Raw genomic sequence first — 26,820 nt, 5'->3', positions numbered from 1 at the left:
CCGCATACCAAAGCAGGACTGCCTTTTAAATGTTCTTTATTGTTTGACAAAAAGCAAGAAAGATGAAAAACAAAATGCATGCGTGACCTTTGCACACTCCCATCCACGAGGTTAAAATAACTTAAGGCATCTGACATAAACATGGGGATACTCACTGCATTACACACAAGAAAAGAAATTAATCTTCCAAAGTAAACTCCAAAAGTCCCTTGCTTTATTGTGCAAGTTTAAAATTCCCACAATATTTAAAAAAAAAAAAAAAAAAGAAATATACAGATTTAATGGTACTTTATATATACATATATATATATCTATATATATATATAAACCAGTCCTGCAAAACCAGAATATTTAATAAATGATTTACATTCATTAATCATAAAAAACAACATAACCTTTCATATTATGAAGTAAGAATTACAAACAAAAAATTCCCCCCTGGATTCAAATATTGGAAACCTTTATTAACTTTGCTTTCCTTGTCATTACCTTAAGGAACAATATTACTGCCATATGTGGATACTATTGAATGTATTTGTGTAATATACTGTTTTCAGAAGTGCATTTGTCCTCAATAAACACTTTCAGTGATTTTTAGATAAGTACCACTTGCTGAATACTTCGCAACAATCTATATTTTCTATTAAAAATGATTTTGTGCCATATGCATCAGGTTTTTGCCCAGTTAAAAAAGCCAAGACCTTCATCTCAAACTATATTTGAAGGCATTGTGTTCTAAATTTAGCCCTAAAATACCTCAGTAACATCCTAAGTTTCATTAAATTGATTAAATTAGCTATATCAAGCATCAGAGGCTACTGCATGATAGAAAATTCCCTGTTTTCACAGATAAAATGTATTTCCTTGTCTTTGGTTTCTACTGTCCATTGAACATTATCTCAGTAAGACTGCGACTTATCTCTCTTAAGGGTTTGTAAAAAAAGATTTTTTTGTTTGTCTTGCAATATAGGATCACATGGTAGAGTGCGCGTGTATGCTAAGACCTGATCTATATCATTCCAGTTCAGGTTGAAGCTGTTTGTGTGTGGATTGACAAGACTTCCCTAATTTAATGTCAGCAGTTTTATGAAAATGAAGCAACTTGAAAACTTGATTACTGTCATTTTTTATCAATGTGACAACAAATATGTGGAAAAAAAGGTTTGCCTGTTTACAAACTAAATCCAATTTATGGATTCACATCAGGATTGAACACAGAGAGGTTAATGTTTATGAAGCAGTTTAATCCAAATTGTGTTGACTTTGTTTAGCTTTGTAAAATGCATTATAAAATCAGTTGAAGCGAAGTTACTGATCCATACTAGCAGATTTATGTTATTCAACACATTTAATGCACAATTAGTATTAACGATTGCAATGACTATACCTAAGCTCCAAAGATTATAAACCCAGAGAATGTAGTGTCATCATCTTCATCAGCAAAAAGTCCATTGAAAAGTTCTCCTCCAGCCACTTGAAGCCACACCTTGTCCCCTACGTCCAGGTGCAGCACAGCACCCCCCGCTGCCTGATCCTCGCTGCTCTGGTAGTTATCCATGGTATGGATGATTTTTGCCCCATTTTTCACAAGTGCCACTTTCACGTTTCTGGAAAAAACAGTGATGTGGTAGGTAAAGTAGTAGGCACCTGCCACGGAGCATGTGAATCTTCCTGTTTGTGGATCATAGTGATTCTGTCCGTTGTAAATAATCTTGTCAAACCGGATTGGTGCATTAGCTGGAGGCAGTTTAGTTTGTGCTGTGAGTCCTACACAGAAGGCACTTTTAGGGATGACAGGTGTTTCTCCCTTTTCACCTTTATCGCCCTTCTCACCTCGAAGCCCTCTGTCCCCACGATAACCGATGTTTCCTTTGTGACCTGGAACCCCGATATCTCCCTTGGGTCCCGGCTTGCCAGGGGGTCCAAGTGGTCCCTGAATGCCTCTGTCACCACGGAGGCCAATATCCCCCTTTGGACCCAGCGGTCCAGGGGGTCCAAAATCTCCTTGAGGTCCTTGAGGTCCAGGCAAGCCAATGTCTCCCTTATTTCCTTTCAGGCCAATGGGCCCTTGCACTCCCTGGGGCCCCATTTTCCCAGGAAGTCCCCGTTCTCCATTATCTCCTCTTTTCCCTTTGAGTCCAACTGAGCCAGTTTCACCTGAACATAACAAGTACAGAATAAACTTCCCTTTCCTTTTGTAAATTATGTTACAACAATCTAGACTGACATGTCCAAATAATTCTGCCAGAGATCCCAGTCTTTAGAACTGGGTTTGTTTTTTTTGTTTTTTTATAAATACATACCAGGTTCTCCTTTGTCTCCTTTGTGGCCATTATTGCCTGCTGGTCCAGTTGGGCCAATTTCACCTTTCCATGGATGATTACCGGTAATGGATAAAATGTTATTTGCATAGACTATAGTTAAACATGCAGAAATCTAAACAGAATGGAATTCCACAGAACATAAAGTTTTCTGCTAATCTTACCTTGATCACCTTTCTCTCCTCTGAGTCCATCTCTGCCATCTCTGCCTGGTGTACCATTATGGCCAGGATCCCCTGGTATTCCAGGATATCCACAAATACAGCCTTTACTTTGCATTAATTCCTCTGCAACACATCTGACTGCCAAGATCAGGAGCACCAGGGTGACCCTAAACCTTATATGCATCATTGTACCTGTCGAACTAAACTTTTAGAAGTTCAGGTTTGTGCACAGTTTGTCCAAATACCACACGTTTCACTCAAAGTATGCAGCACTGGAAGAGTGGGTGACATGAACCAACAAAAACAGAAACTGGATATGAGCTGAAGACAACAGTCACCTCAAGCCTTTCAAAGCCTTCTCATTGGTCGGTGTTTTTGGTTTACATATTTACTCTGCCCCATCAGATGTGCATGACCTGTGCTCCTTTAGATGCTTTTCCTGTCTAACTGAGGCTAATAATAAGCTCAGACTCACAGTGTGCAAGGATCAGAGGTGCAAAGCAGCAAATAGTTTCACATGAGCTGCCTTCTTACAAGTGTAAGCAAACAGGATATTAACCTTAAGCAAAATAAGCATCATACGTTTAATTAGACATCTTTTTGACAGGATATAACATTGTTCTATTGAGTTATTAAAAACACAAAAAACGAACACATAACAAACCCCATGGCCTGTTTATGCGAATCTTTATTAGTTACAGCTCTAACGTTCATGCTTTAATAACCTCTGTTTAGTCAATGGATGCTAATAGCATGCTTGCTTTTTAATTTAATTTTAATTTTAAAAGCCAACAATCAGGAACATATGATCCCATTCACTGGACAGTTGATTTAGGTTGTGCACTGACAAAATCCAATTTAACTTCAGGAGAAGCCTGAATACTTCTTATCTCAGTAAAACCTCCCAAGGCTTTATATAGACATGGTAACTACTGTTTTTTTTTTTTTTATTGTAAGATTTGATCTCTGAAATTTCCACTGACTAAAAAAGCCTTTGCCCAGATGTGAAACACAAATCAAGTCCCACTGCTTTTGGTGAAACAAAAAAAATTATATTAAAAAAAAAAAGAAGAAAAAGCAAAATGAAGAATACAAAGTGCCTCAGATGCTTGTAATGACTTTAGGGGGTTTTCTTCATTTAGCTACATCCTCCACAAATGTAAGAATAACTATAAAGCAGCATTGCTGGAATAGGCAGGTATTTAATATCCTACTAAAGATTACCCAGCAAGGCGGAGGCTTGCTGTTGCTCCGGCTTGAATCAGGAACCAGCATCCAAGTCATTACGCTGTACTGCTGGCAGTTTATTAGATTGTGTACAGTAAAGAGAGACAAGAGGGATGGGTGCAAGGGAGGAGCTGCAACATTAAACTGAGATAAGAATAAAGAAACACCAGCAACGCCCCCCCACAAAGAGCACACAACATACACTCCTTCCATCATATCACAACACTCCAACTTGAGTATCATATAAGATTCACAGTGATGTCTTTTCTCATACTTTATTTTTTCAATCATTTTTTTGTTTTGCAAGCCTCCAGATATAAATATATTCAAAAATATAAACATAGGACATAAAAGTGCACATTCAAGCATTCATGTGTTTATCTGACACCAGACATGGACACTTCACTGTCATACAGTATGTATTGGCTACTGCACATTTACTTGTTCAGTGTACACAAGCTGGACACAGTATGGACAAATATGGGACCTACCAAACAAATAACAAGGGCATGGCTCAGACTTAATGACACATATTCATAATTTGAGGCCAGTATATCTGGACCTGGTCTCGAAGTTCCATAACCAGGCACAACGTGAGGTTGATTTGGTAACAGAAAATACTGCAACAAGGCTTTCAGACAAGGTCGCACAGACATCATCACTTATTCGGCTCCGCTAGGTTTGAGGCTAAATAATTACAATAGTAACAAAACCTACTATAATGATCAAAAATGTAAATATATGTTTATATAAATAAGAATTCATTAAACATGCTGTAACAAAGGTTTACAGTATCTGTAAAATATTATATTAATTTGCATAATATTGATGGCTTGTGTTGTTTGTAATTCAAAGCAATTTAAGAATTAACTGGAACCCACATCAAGGAATTATTTGAACATGGAAAAAACAAAAGAAGCACAAAGAGGAAACAGCACATTATAAAAGGGATGAGAGGAAGGGTAAGAGAGCATGAAGAAGGAGATTTAATACTTGACATCATATTTTAAAGTGGTGGATAAAACACTGTCTGGGAGAAGCAGCAATTCCAGGAAATTTGAGGTTAACAAGGCAGGTGCTACAAAGCTTAGGGGAGTTTTAGGGCTGTAGAAGTTGTGGTATTAGTAGAAAAAAAAAGTCTGGAAGCAGGACATTTTTGCTCGTCAGTGGTTTACATGATCTGACGGTGCATACCATAGCCGGTCATCCCAGACTGGGAAGCCCCACGGTTGCTACCCATCTGGAGGCCGATCAAACTCTGTCCTTGGCGAAGCTGCTCTTCAGTAAACTCTCGTCGATATCCCTGTGCTTTCCTACATAAAAATAGGATGGTTATATTCTGAAGCATGCATAAAACATTGAATGCAAGATGCAGTTGTAGAGATATGAAGCTCTCTTTTAAATGTGAGCTTCTTCTGTACCTGTGGAACCAGTCTCGATCTCCTTTGTAATGACCATCATCCTTTGTGACGGCCACACTCCCAAGGGCCATCAGGGTCCTTTGCACTGCTGCCATGTCTTTTCCTGTAGTTAGAACATTTTATAGTTAAACGTAGCTCTAAAAAAATACAAATGTGAAGAACACACATGGCTCAGAAGTAATCAGAGGAAACAAGAAGATTGTTTGTGAGACCTCTTTACCTTCCCAGAGGTCTACAGTTTGAAAGATGTCTGTGGTTGTTACTCCATACGCTTCTGCTGCCTGCAGGAATTGAGAGATCTTCTCCATTTGTTTAAAGGCCATCTGGGTTTCTGGGATCTTTTTGATGGGTTCCTTCCCTCTTGGATAAAGGCTGTTGATGAGTCTGCACAGAATCTGAGACAAAAGCAGTTGGAAATCTGTCTTGAGTATATTTACCTGACCACACTCCACCTTAATGTCATACTTTATATTTATTTGTATTGAGTATATTATCTTTGGATGCTAATTTCTACCTATCCCACTGCATTAATCTATGAAAGCAAAAAAACTTCCTCTCACGCTGAACTCCACCCTTATCAGTTTGGTTAAATGCTTGGGCCGAAATTGATGCATCTGTCTTTTCTACGATGGATTTTTCTGAGTGATTTTTGTTGCATCGGTCAGCTATTGTGTCTTGTACAAAGACAAGACAGCTCAATGCAAAGGGTCTGTTTGGAGAAGAAAGTAAGAGAATGTAATGTAATCTCTTTTTCTCCACTATCCATGCCTGTTTAAGGTGATGAATTTTGTACGTTTATACATAATATTACATGTTTCTCCATTTAATTTCAGTAGGTTTAAATCAGGCACCTGATATTTACCTTTTTTTTTTTTTTTTTTTTTTTTTTTTTTTTTTAGCTCTGAGTGAATGACAGAGCAAATATGTAGCATCCTAAATAATTCAAGGAGTTTCTATATTTAAAGAACAGGTCACTGCAGCCACTCACCGTTCCATCCATCAGCCATTTCTGGAAGTTCTGCCTGCCCGGCTGTGGTTTCTCTAGGTTTCCCCCACACTGTGCAACTATCCAGTCCACAAGTCGTTGCTCCAGGTCAGGGTCATATTTCTGCTCGATCTTCTCCTGCACCTCCCGGCTCAGTCCGTAACTGGGCCCTCTGTTCGCCATGGCAGGTCTCCCAACAATCTAGTGCACTATAATGAATAGCAATCCTGAATGGATAAATGCCACAAATGAGGTTGCATACGGTTATTTTAACAAATATGCCCCCGCTAAACACATTTCTATAGTGTTACAGGATATATGTTATTGTAAAACTTTTGATTTAGTTGCATTTTTATCCCTACTGTTCCACTAAAAATCTTGAACATAAACCAAACATACAATGTAAAGCCAGAAAGCAGGTTTTCTTGTCTTGAAGGTGCACAGAAGAGCATCAGCAGAGAAGGGTGTGGTCTCTTGGCGGCTGTCCCAAGCAGGGACAAGCCCTCTTATTGCCATGGAAACAATCTGTGCCTGTTTCCGGCACAGTGAGAACAGTGATGCTCTGAGATGATGGTTCATATGACCTCCAGTGGGTAGTGACGTAAATTAAATAATCAAATGTAGACAGAAAGTTCACATCTTAACACAAAACCCTGTTATAGACTGGGCAGTTTATGTGTGGCTTTGCTAACCATGCAAAACGGTTTAAAATTGCGTATGTCCTCTGTGACGCACAATCACAGCGTAAATTCCTCACTTGGTTATCTTTACTTTGTGTCTCTAAGGCTCAGTTTGTCAAGTTAAATTTAATCTATTTGAATAAATTCCGCCATCCAGATTCGCAGCACCACGTTGCCCCGCTTGCCGCAGCTTGTTGGAACATTTTCCAAACCAAAACGCAGCTGACAAACGCACACGCAGCACCTGCGACACTGCATCATTTACATAAATAACGCAAGTATGATGCGCACTTAAAAAAAAGGAAAAAAAAAGAAAGAAAGAAAGCACACTTACTGCAAAGGAGAGGGCAGTCAGAGTGGTTTCGTGCCTCTGTGTTAATTCCGCTGAGCTGGGCAGGTCTGAGGGTGATGCTGAACTGCTGAAGCATCCATAAAACGTTGCACGAGCGTGTTGGGCCAGACTGGACCTTACTTTGACCGGGTGGGGCGAGTCACTGATTTTATATGCCAGCTCCTCCAGGAGGGGTCCCTAGAGACGCTCAACACGGGATGCGACGTGATTCCTCTCCCGGAAGGTGGTCAGTGTGGTGCAAGCTCAGCCCTGTGCGGCATGGAGTGACCCTCAGCAAGCAGAGGCACATGACAAATCAATCCTATTTGTTTACTGTGTCCTCAGGCCAATATTGGATATCACTGTGTCCAATGCAACCCCCACTCTCATCTTATCTTACAGTCTGCTCAATTCAGTGGAACTAAATTTAGTTGAGAAATTAGTTTTAAACAGTCAGTTTATCCACTGAAATGATAGTTTGTCTAGTTTCTGGGCAGCATAGGCATATTGTTTCAATAATAAGAACCATTTCTCATCTATTAGTTTTGAGGAGAACTGTGATGGACAATATTCTACCACATTTAATGCAACTGCAACAAAACCAACTTATTCCGGAGTAACATAAAATCATGTGAAAAAGAAAGCCCATCCTTGTCAATCAAATCAAGTTGATAAAAACTCAAATAAGCAAGATGTCACATTAAATTGTTCTTTTACTTAACAAAAACTAGGCAAAATAAATATATGAATAATTTATTTCAATTCGATTTCAATTTATTTCATTTAAAAGGGACAATGCGAGTTAATGAACGTCATGTACAGTTTGCAGACGTAAACAAGCCAGATTCTAGCCATAGGCTAATTTCCATCTGTTGTCCCCTAACAAACGTTCCTTAAAATTACAAAATAAAACATTGTAAAAACATATTATTTCAATATTAAACAATCATTATTATAAAAGTCATTACATTAAAAATACACAATAAAAATGCTGAATTTGTGTGAAACACTAAGTAAGCTACACGCTATAACTCAATAACTTGTATTTATTTTCTCTATAACTTTATCAGTGTCTCACATCATTGTGGAGGATTTTTTCCACTTTTCTTTACAATCTTGCTTCAGTTTATTGAAATTTGCCAGCATGCATGCTCAGCGCTCCTAAAGTATCATCACAGTACCTATTTGAGTCAGGATGAGCTCTGGACTTTGACTATAGGCCATTGCAACACCTTGATTCTTTTTCACTTCTAGATTTGCTGTTGTATTTTGGATCGTTCTTCCAATTAATGACACAGCCAGTTTCTAGAAAACATTGGTATACAAATGAGTTCATGGCTGTCTCAAGGACAGAATGCCTTATGGCTGTAAAACAAATCCAAATGATCAGTTCTCGACCACTGTGAACAGAAAATGGTTTGTGTTTCGTGCTGATATGTTGTAGTTTTTCACCATATGCGGTGCTGTGCATGATGCTCAAACAGCCCCTCTTTGGTCTTTCTATATGAAGGTCAGACTCCAGAAGTTTTGTAGTTTGCTTGGATGTAAGTTTAGTAAAACTAAGCTGTGCTGCCATGTTCTAATGAGACAGAATATTATTTCTTTTGGCAACTTCCAAACAAACCAAACCAAAAGAACAACACATGCTTGTTGAGAGTCTGGTGGGGCTGTCATAGCCTTCCTCATTGTAGCCTATGGTGTCTTTGGTGTGTCTCTTGTTTATTTTATAATTTCTCTGAGCACTTTCGTGGTCTGAGTTTTAACTTACAGGGATATCCTCTGGGAATACTGATAACTATTGCGAATGTATCACACTCAAGTATCACCTTTCTCACTGCTGAATGATGAACTGCAGATTCTTCAGGACTGGAGGAGTCTTATCATCTCAATTTATGAATTTGGATTTAAGTTTTAACACTATAAAAAGTCATGTGCTGTTGTTCATCCGAGGTTGAATTGACCCAATTTTAAGACCTGTTAAGGACCATGTGACTTTTTATTGTTCCGATATGTACAACCTCACTCTTGAAACAAGATTAGGATAATTTTCCTCGAGTTTCACGTGACGGTAGTAAAACAAGAGCACCTGCCGAGCCTTTTTGCACCATTTCTTCCGTTGCATTACAACACACTGATAGAAGTTGACATTTTAGTTCAGACATAAAAAAATGATTGATTACAGAGCCGAACCATAAGTTAAAGGTCATTGACGCTGTTAAAAGGACTTTTGAGATAAGTGGTTGATTTGCTCCATTGAGCATAGAGCAGCTTGTGGACAATTACATGTTAATAATCAACAGTCCACTGGCTCCATTCTGTGCACCACCCAATGACTGTAGGCCAGCAGGTTTAGAATACCATTAACACAATGTTCAGCCAACAAAAATAAACCTGATGCTTGTACAGAACAGCAGCAAATTATCACGTTGCACTGTATAGAACCATGATTCTGTTATTAACCTAAAACTAGGTAATTGTTTGTTTTATTGATTAACTCAGGCTTATTTAGTTATTTTTTGTTTGTTTTATCAAAGATGGGGATTCAAGTTGAGATTTATTTTTTAAATTTAGTTTAGTAAGGCAGTCCCACACAATTATCTAAGTTTAGCAAAGCAACACTGATCTGTTTTGTCCGCTGTATGGTCAACTCACTGTTCCATTAGCTTCAACTCAGATATTCTTCTCCTTTACCAATGCCTGCATTAGGCAATTGCTTTCTTCATTCATCCATTTGAAATTGATTGCTTAGTCATTCTGGAATAAGAGGAGCACTACAATGTATTTCCATTTACAAACAAGATATCTGTATCACGCTGTTCCAGACTACCACTCAAGCAGAGCCACTAACAAATGCAAACGTGTCAAGTTAATCCTGACTTTACTGAATACCATCAAAATACTCCACTAGCTCGCCAAGTGGGATGTATATTTTGACTTTGATTACTTGTAGAAACTGGATGATTCGTTGCACAAATAATTTTAATAATCTGCCTGTGTGACTGAAACCACATCATTGAATGTATTAACAGCACCAAACTGCTGTTATCCTCCCTTATGAGACAAATCAGCTACGTGGCTGTGAAGATTAGGGAGGATGACATGAAGAAGATCTTTAATCTTGAATCCTGGTAAAATATGTGCAAAATGTTTAAAGTCAGTTAATTTTAACCTTTAATCTTACCTTTTAACATCTAACTGGGAGGTTTCTGTGATACAATTTTATACCTACCACAGCTGAATGATGCCATCAGAACCTTTAGCGCAGTCGGACCTTTAGCTTTAAGTAGATATATGCAGTGTATGTGTTTCCAGTGTGTTTGTGCACTTTCACAGACTTGCAGACCTGCACTCTAATGTGCAGAGGTTTTATTGGCCAAAATGGGAGAAAAGTGATTAAAAAGGCACAGGAAAACTGTGTATCTACTTACAGGTAGAGGGAAAACAGCCAAACAGTAAGAACAATGGTAGAGACAGCAGCAATGGCAGACCTCATCATGGCTGACCAATGTAACACTCCATACAACCTGAAGCACGTATAAATGCAACCTGAAAATAGTAGGGAGCAGCTACAAGCTAAACCCCTTTCAATATTGTTTGTACTGTGACGGCATGTCGACATGACAGTGATGACAGATGAAATACAGGGAAAAACAAGATGGATAAAAGGTCACATTTGGCAGAGTAACATGCCGTTGTTTGGTAATTTCCTTGACGGTCGACTTCCCAGATTATAGTCAATCTTCCTTTCTCTCTGGAACATCTCTATCCCTTCACTCAGACCATAGTGGTCAACTTGTCTATGAGATCGTCAATAGTGTAGACCATAAGCTTGATGTCATCCTTTTCTGACATGCGGTGCTGGCCGTGTCGCCTGAGGATGATATCTACATCAGGGCTGAGGACGCGTTCTGCCACCTGCATGGAGATGTGCCAGGGAACGTCCTCGTCTTTGAGCCCATGGATAAGCCGTACAGGACAGGTGATGGGGATGGGACTCTGAAGTACACAGTGATTTTCTGCCTCACGCAGAAAGTCCATGCTAAACTTGTAGATACCATCGTCTGCATGCTTGCTGGGCACGGCCCACTCCCCTTTGGCTTCAAATTCCTTGCGAGTCTGTGGAAAAAAACATGAAGACATGTCACTCAGAAAACAAAATGTCTGCAAAACTGAAACAAAACTGATAAATGTCATTAAACTTTATGGTTCTACCTCCAGAGGAAGAGAGTTGAACGATGTGACAAGGTGATCAGCAGCAGTAGAGATGCCCACTAATGCTGCAGTCTTCTCTGGTCTTGCAATGGCTGCCAATAGCATGAGCCAGCCGCCTATACTGGAACCCACTAGTATCTGAAAGAAAGCAGAAGCACCACAAAAAAAGCTGTAAAATAAATCAGCAAATGATGATTGACAAGTAAATACACCACCTCCCTGAAAAAACAAGCAGGAATTGTGGTAATGGAAATTATATCCACATATTGGAACATGGCGCCACCTTCTGGAGACAAAGGTGACGTGATTGAACAGTGACCAGAAATTTAAAAGAGTTTTTTTTTTAACCTTAAATGTATTCTTTACTCAATAAAACCTTTGACTGTTCTTTTTTTTATGTAAAATTAAACCATTTACGTGGAGTCATTGTCATTTTTGTGCAAAGTGAAGTTTACATTTGAACAGTTTTACACATCTATATGGTCCATCCCTGTTTATGTAAAGTGAAAACTGATCAAAACATTCAGGTTTAATTGAATTGTTAAATTTCTCCTCCCCAATCTTCCTTTTTCTGGATTTTTAAAAAATTATTATTTTATTTGGACATTGTAATCCCAGTATACAGAACCATGTACAAGCTGAACTTGGTCATGAATGTTTTTTTTGGTATCTTTACTACACAGAGATGGGGAACATCTGGGTTGAAATTGGGGGTCCAGCAGACACACTTGTAAGCAGATTCTTAAGGAAGATTAGTAGTTAAAATGTTCAAGAATTTTAGATGAAAAAACATTTTCAGATACATTATTCACAGAGTGTTCCTATATGTACTTATGTGTATATGCGGGGATCCTGTTTAGATCAGCTTTCTAATATAAATGCATACAGTTTTAAGTTTTCATTCAAATGAGAAGCTAAGATAATGCATGTTCCTTAAAACATGAAAGTCTAAGATTAAGTTCATGTTTGCAGAAGACAAAAAATAAAAACCTTTTCTAAAAAGAAACCAAATTTCCATCCTTACAGAGCAAAGTTTACTAACTTTAATGAAAACAAGTAATTTGGAAAGGAGTGTGCAGTCAAGAGATATTTACCTGTGGCCCTTCTGCTAATTCATCCAACACAAAGAGGACGTCTTTCTTCCAAGTACCAATAGTTCCTTCTGCTAACACCCCTTCTGACGCCCCATGGCCTGTGTAATCAAACCTGGGAAAACATAAATAGAACAGTGAATACTCATAAATGTCAGAAGGTAAAACAATGGCAGACCAAGTTTTTTTTTTTCAGTATACAATGTTAAATCCAACAACATTCAGGAAAGTAAGTAAGGATTTGTAGATCCTTGAACCTGTTTTACAGATAAATTCACAGCAACAGATCCAATGTTAATTTGCAAATGATGCAGAAAGCATGCTTTACAAAACATCCCCCTTTCTATAAGAACTCTCTGGGAGCTGATCCCAAGTGCAGCAGGAACATGTTTTTCCATTGGTGCTGGATATAGGATTTCAGCTGCTCATCAGCTCATAGCTTCTTTTGTCATATTCTTTGTTCATTATGTGCCAAAGGTTTTCGGTGGCTAACTGGTATGGACTACAGGCAGATCAGTTCAGCACCCAAGTTATTTTATTACAAGCCATGCTGCACAACTGTAATGTGCACCAAATGTAGTTTAGCAATGTTTTTCTGAAATTACAGACAGATTCATTAGATGTTTATATGTCAACACACCACTACAAAGACTTTATAACTTTTGTCCTTTTCAAACTAATGTGGGCTCAGAGATGGTGAGAGTTATTTAATCTTGTTATATATTTTTGTCTTTACATAGATGAGTTTCACCGAAAATGTTCTGCTGCAGATGCTTGGAGTCATTTGCAGCAGAAGCTAAAGCTCAGTTCTTTTATTGCACTTGCATGTTTAAAAAATTTGGTCATGGAAACAGTCCGTGATTGTTGCACTAGCTTTCGGCTGTTGCTAGTTGTATTATTAGACCCGAGCACTGAAGGCGGTGCGAAGGCCTATTGAAATGAAAGCGTTTTTTGTTCTTATTCTCTGCGCAAATGGATTGCATTTTTGGGGCCTGAACATGCTCAAAAACTCACCAAATTCTGCCTGCCTACCCCCTGGTCTGAGTGAAGGGATAGAGATGTTCCAGAGAGAAAGGAAGATTGACTATAATCTGGGAAGTCGACCGTCAAGGAAATTACCAAACAACGGCATGTTACTCTGCCAAATGTGACCTTTTATCCATCTTGTTTTTAGAATGTGAAAAATGTCATATTTTGGGGTGCTCGGGATGATTCAGGCAAAACTGAACGAGAGCACCACCTATTTTTAGTGCTATTTTTTATTGTATGTCATCAGTCTTCATGAAAATTAATACACATGTTCTACATAAAAGGACAAACAAAAAAGCCACTTCAGGTCATGGTGAAAAGTCCACAGGAAGTCCATTTTAGGCCAAAATTGCCATTTTGGCATTTTATTCACCTCGCATTTGAACGAACTTGTCCTAGGGCTTTTATCCAACTAGAGTGCATCTATAGAGTACGTTTGGAATCAGGTACTCTGTCGATTATTTTTACAAGTAATCGAGTACTCTAACGATTATATTTTTTTATTATAATTTGTAAAACAAATACTAGAAACTCAACCAAAGTAAATCTATAAATTTATATTTGTGAAGCTGTTGCATGTGGTGTTACTACCTAATGCATGAGGATTTGGTGCAGCCAACGTGTTTGTGCACGCACTTAATGTGTGGAGAAAAAATTCTCACCCGGTCGCAAATTTCTGCTTTTAAAAGATTTAAAAAAAGAATTCACGTAGAAAGAAGGACTGACTTATAAACATGTCCAAAGTATCTAAGAACTAACCTATGTCTTCGTGGACGACACGCCTGTTAAAAGTGTGTCTGTTTAATATGGAATAAAAGTTTGCTGCAGGAACAGAGGCAACGCCTGCCGTCACACGCTGCCTAAAACATGCGCTTTGACTCTGTGTGTGTGCAGGAGAGACAGATGAGGGATGGATTGCAAGACTGTTAACGTGCGTTAGCAGCTGACACCTTGCCATACCTCGTCACTGCTGACTAATATCATGGGCTATAATACTGTACATTTTCACAGTTGCTGCTGTTGTTGATATAAATCAGAAATCTGAATCTCCACCTGGAGTGGTGAAGTGGGGGTGTTTTCATTTCAGGTGCTGCAACATAGACGACGTGCTGTGATTGTATGTGAGACCTGCTTTACAGCACACACACTGCACTACGTTTTCTGCTCTTTTCAGTGTGAAATTGTCCCACACTTGCGACTTTTTCGGTCTTTTTCTCCCCTCTTCTTCATTCTCTGCCATTAGAGACCAAAGCAACAAGAATCTTCAGACAGAAAGCAAACCGCTCGCCGCTGCTGTTTGAAATGTCCGTCAACAGTCCGGGTGAAACAATCATACAGACAAACCGTAGACGACAGATTCTGTTTTCATATATTTTATAAATGTTTAAAGATTTTATATGTTTACTGAAACAGTGATGTAGTCCCTCCGAACAGCGCAGTGCTCTGAGAATGCCGCGATGATGCACAAGTTAAAATATATCGCCACGTGATATTAATCAAATGGAGCCTCAAGGCAAATAATTTACCTCGATCAATTTTTTTTACCCACGTTACTGGAGTTACCCGAGTAATCATTGCAGCCCTATATCCAACTGACACCAGGATTGGTCAGGATGCTCAGGAGGCATGTGTGATTAAAAGTTGTGCTAATCCTTTATATCACTCAAAGTATGTAGGAGGGGCAAGACCTCAAAGTCCGATGTCTCGCCATCAACAATAAACTAAAATACCTAAATCATTGGTCATACTGAGTTACTGAAATGCTTCAGCTGTGTATTTTTTAGCATAACTTTTACCTATATTTATTTACCTATATTCAACTACTGAAGTTCTTCGTACTTTCTGTGATGCACTAAATTCTGTTTAATTACAAATAATTGGAAACAGAGTTTTAATTACTGTTCATTGTTATACCCTAAATTCGGGATTAAGCCTCAAGTGCTCCGAAACAATGACAACACATTCATCCACCCCAAAAATGACTGTTAAAAATATATGAGAAGCATGAGAGAAATAAGGCTACATATTTAATACAAGCACAAATCTAATTTTAGACAAAAATTTATGAGGTTTCTGCTCACACAAATTTTAGTGTTTTTATTTTAGTTATTACTTTATTTTAGGATATCTTGTTAAAGAAAATCGACCAAAGACCAAAACATTTTCTGTTTGCCCATTGTATCTGTGCCAAAACAGTACTGGAACACATAATAAATGAGCTCTAAACACTATTTAAAAGGCAAGAGGCGGCAAAAACAACAGATCATATCAATAGTGATAGTGAGAGATTATCCTGTGCTATGCTGTGCTGTCAGATTATCCTTTATTTTATGAAAGTGAAGTACTCTTTCTGCCATTAGTTTTCCCATTTTAAGAACCATATTTTCAGTTTTCAGTGGAGATTACATGTAGCCATATTATAAACTGGAAATAGGAAAAAGTGCAGACCTGTTAATTTAAATAAAACTAAAAACATCAGCAACACTAAATAAGAGAGTTTTCTAAATAGCTATGAATGGATCTTTTAATATTAACATAGAGCACTGTTTTTGGCAGTGAAGGAGTGTATCACTTATTCAGGAAAGGGCAAACTTATCTGAATCTATTCAATCCGATCCATTTAGTTTTCATTGCTCCCTGTTTTATGATGTGCATTACTTACCTGAGGTATGAGTGCCCTAATGACCTACAGAACTCTTCTAGAGCCTCAGCTTTCTGTCCACTCATGTTGGAGCCATACCCTGGCAGGAAGACCACACCTGGGCTTTTCCCTTTCACTCTTCTATAGGCCAGCTTTGGAAGGTCTGGTCGTGAAGCATATTGAACTGTAGATTTGTGCCTCCTGTCTCCTGTTCAAAACAATATAGTACATGGTGTTATTCGGTAAATGTAAAGCATAATAGATATATATGGAAAAAGTGCTTTAAAGTGAATACTATTAATTCGTGTACTATTAATTAACTGTATTGTATTGGATAAGCTTATTGGCGCACAATGGAGATCTGAACATGGATAATTCAGACGCAGCGTGGACATGATTATCATATCCTTTAAACATGCCAGCAATTCTGCACATTAACACACCAAAGTGAAGTAAATTAACATCAAAGCATTTCCCAATGCCACAAGAACATAAAGAGATGGCGCAAAATCTGTCACCAGTACAAAACATTGCACACTTCACATGCCCTAAATTTTTAGGACGGCGGAATCGCCACACCCCCCACTGAGCGTTTTAATACATTTAAATATTAGTCCGACGTTGCCAAATGCATTAAACGAAAGCAAAAACTTCAACAAACCTCCCAGTGGCTTTGAAGACAAAGCTGCGAGCCCTCCATTACTTAATATGTGTGAAAGTCCTCTGCGGCAGGACCTCAACGAGACGGCTGCCATACTGTTCCGTGACTACAGAGGAAATATCGCGAGACAGGCGGTAGTAGCTCTCGTTAGGGAGCACAAATGTGATTCACACAATGTTGGACAAGTCGTGGGAAGTAGGAGTAGGTTGTAAAGAGTAAACCTACACTTGTTCACGTTTCACATTTATGCTGCAGTGGAAAAAAATCTGCTAAAGCAAGTCTAAAATTGTAATTTTTGTTCAGATATTATAAACGTTTGTTTGTTACATATTAAAGGACTGGCATATTCATTTTATTCAACAAGTGCAAAATAGATATATGGTCAATGATGCATACATTTATACAAAATATTTCCATGTTGTTGCATTGCTGTGATAGAGCTAAAGCCAATGTTTAATGCTACGTCATAGTTTAATCTTTATTATATTAATGGTCTCACATAATCTGCAAAACACATGCCACAACAGCCACCAGACAAATCCATGGATATCAGTAATCATGCAATTAAATAAAAGAGGAAATGGATAAATCAAACGCTTGTGGTAACAGACTTCTTTCACCACTGCAATGAAAAAGAAACCAAACCAAATATAATAAGCACATTAATTATATTAATTAGCTACTCTAATGAAATCTGGTGTTAAATCCACCAACCACATTGATCACAGTGGGTGGAGGTTGCTGCTGTTGTTGTTTCTTTCTTTCTTTCTTTTTTTTTTTTTTAAAATCTGATAACCTCATTTACTTGTAACCAGTTAATATAACACTGTTAAAATGTTATAGGCTACTCAAAAGGTAGGCTACTGTAAAATCAAACGTTAGCAATGATCAGGTATTGGTAAAATTTCACATGAATATATAAGAAGAAAAAAATGGAAAATATTTTGAATTAACATTGCAAAACCATGAGTCAGTATGAGTTGGCTATCCTATTACTTCTAAACATTGCTTTTAAAACGTTTTTTTTTTTTTTTTTAGCATAAATAAATAAATAAACATTGAGCTAAAATAAAAAAGCTGACTCAGAATAAAGATAAGACTGCACGGAGAAGCAGTGACAACAGCTAAATGATAATAGCTACTACGACACATTAAACATTCACAAAATATATTAAAAAATGGTATATGAAAGCAAAATGACAAAAATGAAACAAAAATATATTTAAACTTATACTAAAAAAAATAATTGAGATGCATGATAATTGGCTGAAAGATGCATGTAAAATAAAATGACAACAAATAGAATATCAGTCTGGTGGTGGGGTGTATTTCTCTGTAACAGAGATGCTGACCAGCTGCATGTCTATTCCCAGGGGTATGTCCTACAATCCGCCCAGGACTTCATTTTGTATGTTATTTTAGGCTACAGTATCTACATGGTGATTCAGGCGTCTGTTCATCGGGTTGGTTGGCAGCCGGTTGCTAAGCTAAGAAGCTCTCCATGTCATCTGTTATTTCGCCGTCAGATAACGTGGGATCTGGCTAGTTTAGCGGCTAGAACATCATTATATAGTTAATATAATTAAGTAGCCGAGAACTTGTAGTGTGTTTGTGACTGTCATGTGCGGTGTCAGATTGTAACATGACTCAGAGCGTCATAGGCGGAAGGTCACCGAGCAGCAGAACGGAACGGAAGCAGGAGTAAAAAGCCTATCCGCCATTGTGGAATATGGTAAGGGATATTCCAGTAGGGCATTAGACAGTTTCACACTGACTGTTAAAAAGCCGTTTTGTGGCAGGAACGGACGCAATAATTGACGCCTTCACCGCGGACACAAAGTCTTCGTCTGCAGCAGCCAGAAGAGGAAAGTCGTCGTCAGGTCTGAGAACGGCAGGAAAACGCCGCCTTGTAACGTTTAGAGAGGGACTGGACAAGCAGAGACGAGCCAGGAAAGCGCAGAAGTGCAGAGACGGAGACAGCCGGGGGGAAGCCGTGGACAGTCTCACAAACAACGATCAGTTTCGGTTCCTGGAGGATGTCTGCGACCACAGTCGATCAGGTTCGTGTACAAAGATCTGAACGGTTCTATATGCCAGATTTGCAGCGAGATGAAACTTTGCAGACAACAGTTTGATCTGGTTTGGCATGTCAAATCAAACAGGTTACAAAGTCTTTGATATATGATAGCTATTAGCTGAAACGTAGGCCGACCAACTCCGGCTGTAGCCGGCTGCCAATGCGGCACCGTTTACTGGATGTCAAAACGTTTGACATCCGGTTAATACGACGAAGCTACCTGTAAATGTTAACATCCGGGCTGAGGGTTACACGACTGTGGTATTTATCCGTGCATGATACAGCCTGCTCTGTTGGTGTGTTTCTTGTTTCCTGTTGCGATCAGATAACAGTCTCACCTCTCTTTCCCGTCCGCTATTTTAGAGACCTAAAGGACAAGGAAATAAAGGTAAGGCTTTGACTGTGATTTGTAAATGGTGTACAAGTCATCACGAGCGTAGCGCTGTAGGCTGTTTTTGATATAAGCTAATATGCTGTCAAAGTACCTTCAGATACAGATGGTGTTTTAAAATTTTACCCCAAACTGGAGCATTGTTGACACATCACATACATACTGTATGATCAAAGTGTAAACATTTGACATCTTAACTGCAAAATATTTGGCATTTACACCCTTCACATATCATCACTTATTTATTTAATCTGTTCTCTTTTTTTCCATATTTAGTGCAAAACGGATCAATGCATCAAAAAGATGGTGTGAATGATGATGATTTTGAGCCTTACCTAAGCGGCCAGACAAATCAGGTAATGTATTGTAAATATATAAATTTGATCTCTTCTGACTGACTGTGTTACTTCGTATTTCAGCTTTTAATTGAGATTGTTACAGTCATTATTTGATTTGACAATAAAGTGCTTTACAAATAAGAGGGATTTATGATTTAAATCATCTTCATATGCTCATTTTATGACACTATTAGTTGCAGATCAATGGTTCCAGCACTTTGTACTAGTGGTTGAAAAAACATGGAAATGTTATTGAAAATATGACATTTTTTCTTTTTACTTTACATGTGGTTGCTATAGGCTATTTAGGTATTTATGTAGCAATTGTGTCAGGACAGTTTTTATGTTAGGGGTAGCAGATTAATTTAGTCTCTTCAGTTTGCCTGTTGGATTTTTAAAAATGTCATATAATGTCTGTTTCTATTTTGTAAAATGTATTTCATTTGTTTCTTTGCCATACAGAGTAACAGCTATCCACCAATGTCTGATCCCTACATGCCCAGCTACTATGCTCCATCCATTGGTTTCCCTTATTCTCTGGGAGAAGCTGCCTGGTCCACAGGTGGAGACCCACCTATGCCCTACCTAACTACCTATGGACAGATGAGCAATGGCGAGCCGCACTTTATCCCTGATGGTGTTTTCAGCCAGCCAGGTGCCCTAGGAAACACCCCTCCCTTCCTTGGCCAGCATGGCTTTAACTTCTTTCCTGGTAATGCAGACTTTTCTACCTGGGGCACCAGTGTCTCTCAGGGTCAGTCAACGCAGAGCTCAGTGTACAGTAACAGTTATGGCTACGCCCCCAGCTCGCTGAGTCGTGCCATTGCAGATGGACAGGCAGGCTTTGGAAGTGACACCCAGCTCAGTAAGGTTCCGGTGCTGAGTAGCATTGAGCAGGGTATGACGGGGCTAAAACTGGGTGCAGACATGGTGGCAGCAGTCACCAAAACCGTTGGTTCACCCTTAGGTGGTACAGCAGGTATGAGCAGTATGGCAGCAAATAATCTTCCTCCATCTGTCAGCTCGTCCGCACCTAAACCTGCCTCGTGGGCAGCCATTGCCAAGAAGCCGGCCAAGCCTCAGCCCAAGGTCAAACCCAAAGCCAACATGGGGATGGGAGGAGGTATTGCCATCCCCCCACCCCCCATAAAGCACAATATGAACATTGGTACTTGGGACGATAAGGGTTCTCTGAACAAGCCCCAATTAGCTCAAACTATGATACCCCCTCAACCTTTGGTGCAGCAGCCTCTCTTAGCTCAGCCCCAGCCCTTACTGCAGAACCCCTTATCCCATCAGCCTCCACACCAACCCCAGCATCAACACCAGCCCTTCCAAATCCAGTCTCTCCAGTCCCCCCAACACCCCCAGCCTCTGCCTGGCCATCCACACCTGCACCTTTCTTCCCAACCTGGTCCCCCACAACCCCTTCATCAGCAACAACCTCCACAGCCTGGCCCACCCCCCAACCGCTGGATAGCTCCCAGGAACAGGGGTGATGGCTTTGGTCTGGTTGGCGGTGTCCCACTGAGTGCCTCCCCTTGCTCTGGAGAAGTGCACCCTGTGCTGGAGAAACTCCGTGCCCTCAACAACTACAACCCCAAAGACTTTGACTGGAACTTGAAAAATGGACGTGTTTTCATTATCAAGAGCTATTCAGAAGATGACATCCACCGCTCAATCAAGTACTCTATCTGGTGCAGTACAGAACATGGCAACAAGCGCCTGGATAGTGCTTACCGCTCAATGGGCAACAAGGGTCCCTTGTACCTCTTGTTTAGTGTCAATGGCAGTGGGCACTTCTGTGGTGTGGCCGAGATGCGCTCACCAGTGGACTACAATGCCTATGCGGGCGTCTGGTCTCAGGACAAATGGAAGGGCAAGTTTGAGGTGAAGTGGATTTTCATCAAAGACGTGCCCAACAACCAGCTGCGTCACATCCGGCTGGAGAACAATGACAACAAGCCAGTCACCAACTCCAGGGACACTCAGGAAGTGCCTCTGGAGAAGGCCAAACAAGTGCTTAAAGTTATCGCCACTTACAAGCATACCACCTCAATCTTTGATGACTTTGCACATTATGAGAAACGTCAGGAAGAGGAGGAGGCTCTGAGGAAGGTGAGATAAATATAAATACAAATACAAAGAGGTCTGTTGTAAGTACTTTGTATTACAGAGTTCAGTTTAGTTGCTCTTTTGTTCAAATGGAAGCTAACTTTCTCTGAGTCACTGCTGCAAGTCAGACTGTACTCAGCTGATCTTGTTCCACCTGCTCCAAAATTGTAACATTGTGCCTGCATCAATAGCAGCTGTGGTAAATGCAAGTTCCCTAAGGCCTGTCACCAGATTGACTTGCCACCGTTAGTCATAAGCAGTTTCAGGAAACACTCAGTCCTCATCAGCTATCCTATAGTGTTAAAATTGCTATGTGATTCCCAAGTGGAGTTGGATGGATCTGGGGTTTCCTGAAATAGGCCACATTCTTGGCATTCCCTCTTTCAGACAAAGGCAGATGTGAGCTCTGATCTGCCTTTGAACACCGAGCCTCCCTGCTCTCCACAGGCTCCTCATGCTTTATTAGCCTTTAACAACATAAGCCCTCAGCATACAAACTGGCTGTGGTGTGCCTCGGCACAGTCGGCAGAGGTAGATTTTTTTGAAAAATGTTTCCCAGCAAAATGCATGAGAGAAATGCATGTTAAATTTTACCTTTGCACATTTTGCTTTTGAACATTTGCCCCCCATCAGGGGAGCCAGAATATATTGCTGTGTTGTACAGCAAATGTTAGCCTGAGGAGAAAAATACTCAATGGGATGCTATGGAGAAACAGGAGCCAAAGAGCACACCCTTGCTCCACTGATACAATTCCACTGGATCCCTTTTAGATACACCAAAATGCTAATGTCATCTAGAAAAACCCAAATGACTTGCTCCCTTTTTTTCTCCCATTCCTAAATTACTGGTGCACTGTTGATGTTGCTGACCTTGTTAATATGCACTGGGTTACATTCTCATAAATATTTCAAGTCAGTGTTTTCAGGCTTCTGAAAACAACCTGCCGGAATAAAGCCAGTTTCATCCTGTGCTGTGCAGGCTTTGCATCGTGCTGGCTTTGTAGCCCCGACCTCCTACATGACAGAATTGGATTGGTTGAGGCCTCATCCTCCTTTTCCTGACAAGGTTAATTGTTGTCTTTGTTTGGCCTGCCCTTCCCCAACCTGAGGAGTGTCAAACCAGAACAGCAACCTACAGAATACAGCATTCCCAATTTTTTTTTTCTTTTGTAAAGTTAACTTTGCATTTAAATGCGACAACAGGATTTCATTAGTATAACTAATGGGACAATTACAGAGTTATGCCTTCTTTCTTCTTGGTTAACTACAATAAACCTTTCTGTACTGGTAACATTTTGTTGCTGGTGAAATGTGCTAGTGTTTTTATGGTGATTTTTGCACCAGAAAGGCTGTTATTACATCATTCAGGGTAACTGAACATCGAAGGTTACAGTTCAAACCTAGTCATTTAAACTGGTTTGACCTCCATGTCTTCTATAGACTGAGTTCTGCGAGGGGCTTACAGGGGATAGAGTTACTCTTGGGGCCTGGGTCTCAGTGGTTTTCCCAGAGAACTGATATGGAAACCCTCAAAGAGGACACTGTTCCACTTATTGTGGAAAGAGTCCACCATTCAGTATCCACCCACAGAGCTCCCTTGGTTATTTTAAATTGTCTGATTTTTGTTATTACTTAAAAAAAAAAAGAAATTATTGTTACATGGACCTATTTATTTTTGATAACTCACAGCCTTCCCCTCTTTTTCTTCAACATATCTGAGTAGTTGACATTGCTGGGGCCTTGTGAAGACTCAGACTTTGTTGAATACTCCTGCATTCTCTTATCATGCACTGAGACTTACAAGCCAGTGTAGTGACTGCAGTCTCATGCCAGTGTAAACATAGCTGAATATTTGGTTAGTGCATTCCTTGGGACCTCTAAACTCATTTTCTCTGTTTTTCTTACTGAGCATACTGTTGCTTGCTGTACTGATATTGAAACTAAATAGAAACATCTCTGGGTATCTTTAGTAATTGATCTGTTTTTACTATATGCTACATTGGAAATGTACATGTACTATAAATCTACCCAGCAACAAGACATGGAAATCAAATGACTGATTTTCAACTAGGAAGCCTTATCTTAAAGAGAGGGGTTCATGAGGGTTAAATACTTTTCCAGTCTATTATTCTGTAAATAATTAACCTTTTTTTTTTTTTTTTTGTTTGTTTAAACTTTGCAGGACTGATTATGGTGCTTTGTGCCCAAGTACAGAACATCATGTGACATTTTGCTATGGGAACCAACGCTTTCCACAAAACATGAAAAGCCAAACTTTGCAATAAGGCAATTTGTAAAGGTTCAGGCAAAACTAAACAAAACATAACCCTGGAAAATGTTTATACATATTTCCTAATGAAATGCAGGCTTCCTTGTGCCACGAAAACGGCATTAGGGTGTCCTGCGGTGTCTTACACCAGGATGTTGACAGAAGACCTTTGGGTCCTCTGGGTTGCAGGTTAGAGTCTTCATGCATTAGGCCTCTTCCAACGCATCTAGAAAGCTATTTGGACTTTGGAAGCCATGTCATAGCCTTAGGGTAGGCCGTGTCCCTAAAACTCTCTTGTCGGGGAGAAGCTGGTGCTGTTCCCATGGAAGGGGTGTGCTTAGTTAGGTGGCTGGTACGTGTCCAAGCAACATCCAGATGAATGCCAGGAACCAGAATTTCCCAGTGTAATATTTCACAGAAACAAGAGTAGCAATTTTTCTGCACTTTGCCTGTCAGGGACTTTAATGTGGTGACTTACAAGTATGCTTGCATTTCTAAAGACCTTACATTTAACAGGTTGTTGATATTTAGTCAATTCTCTAATGTATCTTATGCATTGCATCCTACATTGGCATATGGCACATATAACATGTCAATATGGAGGCTTTTTTATTTTTTTTATTTTTTTTTACACTTAACCAACTTCTTAATCAAGCAGTTTACAAAAATTAAACTTTGTCAATGAACCATTTCCAGTTTAATTTGTGATGTAAACAAAAAGTGTGAGATTTTGTGACATCTAGTGGCATAGGAGTGGCACCTCCTAACCAGGGTGATGGTACCCTGGACCTTGAGGGCTGCAATGCATATAATTTTATGCTTTCCTGCTTCAACACAGCAATGAAACTTCTGAAGCTCGGAGGACTGTGGCCTTCAAGGACCAGGGTTTCCCACCACTAATCTAAATTATGATGGCTTGGGGGAGGGGGGGAAAAAAAACGCAAAAAAGAATACACACAAAAAAAACTTCACCGTAGAGCTTGTAGTATTACAGCACAATGGTGAGGACTGGGAGAACTGTACAGTATTTGGATATAAGTTGTTTAAGTTGCTCATTCTTAATTAGTAAAAAATTATATTGCAAATTGGAACTTTAAAGTCTTTACAATGTATTTATTAATGTAAAAATGAGAGGTTAATTAGAGTCATTTGATACATTCATAACTGAACATATTGAGTGGTTTTGTGAATATATCATCTTGTCTGACATAGTAAAGAAATCAAAAGTCTTCCTGATGTTTATTAAGAGTCAAAACTTGCATGTTAGGTGTAAGCAAGGATGGCACATCTTTATAGTTTCCCAGAATTCCTTGCTGTACCGTTGAATAATCCCAGCTTCATTATCTACAAGAGTATCTTTTAAATGAGTTGACTTCACTAAATGTATTTAATGTGCAGTGTAGCATTTCAAGCTGCTGTATGATTGTTTCTCTCTTTTGTTCCATCCACTGATTATCTCTGTGTTTTATCTCTCCTACTAGGAGCGCAGTAGAAATAAACAGTAACCTTCAAGCAAGCTCTCTGCTAGAACTGCAACACTAATGATATTGGACCTTAAATCAAATTTGCCTAACCACAAGGAGGAAAGGCTCTCACAATCTGTCTGCTGAAGATGACAATGTATTTGAACACTTATGAGTCCACCTATTATCATGTTCATCTGTATTTGCTGACTGGTGCATCAAACCCTTTGTTCCTGTCTCACAAGAAAGAAAAAAAAACTACGTAACCCACTTTAAAGCAGTCTTTAAAGCACTTTCAGTCCTTTCTTAACAGCCTCTGCCAATACCCTTAACTCTCTAACTATGTTCTTTTTTCTTTTTCTTTGATTTAGTTTATAAGCAACTAACTGATTAACGAGCGTAGTCAGAAAATTTCAGAGCTTCTTTGTCATTTTTTTCATGGCTCAAATGTTTGGGATATATCTGAGCTTCGTCAGGTCCTGAAGAGCATTAAATATAGATAAATTAATGTTGTACTTGAATCTGTATTCAGCCGTCTCATCATTCCAGACAGAGGCTGTGGATGATTGACAGGTGGGACGGAATAATTGGGAAACAGCCACAATCATGCCAATCATAAGATGTATCCTCCTTCTACCTATTTCCTTTTTTTTTTTCTTGCATCAGTTTTTGTGTTCCAGAAGGTTATAACTATGTAGCAGGCTGGTGACCCCCAACTTGCACATTTTTGTTACATATGTTTTTCTTTTCTCCCCTCTCATAATTCTGTCATTTAAAGTGCATTTGTTTGAGGAGAAACCTGATGCTCTGGTAGAACTGGCAGCACCTCCAACTGGCCCTGCTGGTGACTGTCTTTGCTCTGATGATGACGTACTCGAACTGTACCTAGGCTTAATCTGACTGTCTGTCCACAAAAACTCTGTTTTTTCCCACTGTTGGGAGAACCCCGCCATCACCTCGCTACATCAACATGACTGAGCTTTCCCCTCCAAACGGCAAAACATCAATTGCAAGGGTGTGACAGTTTTCTCCTCTTGGTAACTCACTTAGCTAAATAAAAATGACTCATGTTTAGCGTGACTGTTGCTTTTTATTTTCAATTAATTTTCTCATATAAACCTTTATATTTTATGTGTTATTTATTGGATTTCACCCCTCAGTTATTAGAAAAAATGTGCAGCATAAGCAGGTCCTCATTCAAATTAGCATAAGTGCCTCTGAATAAACAAGATAGCGGGAGCTCCCTCATCATGGAGCTTCACCATGATGCTGACAAAGTGCTTTTATGTGTATTAGTGTACTGTATAATATAAATAGTAAAGGTGTACAATAATTACAATGAATAGGACATGACAATAAGATGTCTGATATGTGTGAAGAGGCTTATTTGAAGAAGGTTAATGA

At 39.3% G+C, this 26,820-nt stretch overlaps 4 protein-coding genes across 5 annotated transcripts; 1 reads left to right on the top strand and 3 right to left on the bottom strand.

The window, feature by feature from the left end:
• Window positions 1-1,387: 1,387 nt before the first annotated feature.
• c1qtnf9 (C1q and TNF related 9) lies at window positions 1,388-2,672 on the bottom strand (the record flags this gene model as incomplete). The annotated part of the gene is made up of 3 exons (XM_079260137.1): window positions 1,388-2,157; window positions 2,304-2,366; window positions 2,486-2,672. 3 exons carry the CDS (start codon window positions 2,670-2,672, stop codon window positions 1,388-1,390), a joined length of 1,020 nt encoding a protein of 339 aa, XP_079116263.1.
• A 2,211-nt stretch (window positions 2,673-4,883) lies between these two features.
• On the bottom strand, window positions 4,884-6,301 carry tagln3b (transgelin 3b; the record flags this gene model as incomplete). The annotated part of the gene is made up of 4 exons (XM_079260138.1): window positions 4,884-5,025; window positions 5,134-5,236; window positions 5,354-5,528; window positions 6,122-6,301. 4 exons carry the CDS (start codon window positions 6,299-6,301, stop codon window positions 4,884-4,886), a joined length of 600 nt encoding a protein of 199 aa, XP_079116264.1.
• Window positions 6,302-10,490: 4,189 nt separating this feature from the next.
• abhd10b (abhydrolase domain containing 10, depalmitoylase b) lies at window positions 10,491-16,864 on the bottom strand. The gene is made up of 5 exons (XM_079259501.1): window positions 16,764-16,864; window positions 16,124-16,310; window positions 12,436-12,547; window positions 11,342-11,479; window positions 10,491-11,245 (listed from the first exon to the last, which is right to left on the bottom strand). The coding sequence occupies exons 1-5, from the start codon at window positions 16,855-16,857 to the stop codon at window positions 10,904-10,906; spliced, it is 873 nt and encodes a 290-aa protein (XP_079115627.1). The 5' UTR covers window positions 16,858-16,864; the 3' UTR covers window positions 10,491-10,903.
• Window positions 16,865-18,442: 1,578 nt separating this feature from the next.
• Window positions 18,443-26,462, top strand: ythdf3 (YTH N6-methyladenosine RNA binding protein F3). Of its 2 annotated transcripts, XM_079259516.1 has the most exons (6): window positions 18,443-18,495; window positions 18,563-18,823; window positions 19,204-19,228; window positions 19,508-19,587; window positions 20,032-21,687; window positions 25,435-26,462. In XM_079259516.1, exons 2-6 carry the CDS (start codon window positions 18,800-18,802, stop codon window positions 25,456-25,458), a joined length of 1,809 nt encoding a protein of 602 aa, XP_079115642.1. In that variant the 5' UTR covers window positions 18,443-18,495; window positions 18,563-18,799; the 3' UTR covers window positions 25,459-26,462. The 2 variants fall into 2 exon arrangements, with proteins under 2 accessions (XP_079115642.1, XP_079115641.1); XM_079259515.1 differs by having other exon boundaries at window positions 18,456-18,823.
• The last annotated feature ends 358 nt before the right edge of the window (window positions 26,463-26,820 follow it).

The sequence above is a fragment of the Telmatherina bonti genome (genome assembly GCF_933228915.1).
Source record: "Telmatherina bonti genome assembly, chromosome: 20".
NCBI classification, from domain to species: Eukaryota; Metazoa; Chordata; class Actinopteri; order Atheriniformes; family Telmatherinidae; genus Telmatherina; species Telmatherina bonti.
This window is presented reverse-complemented; position numbering and strand designations above follow the sequence as displayed.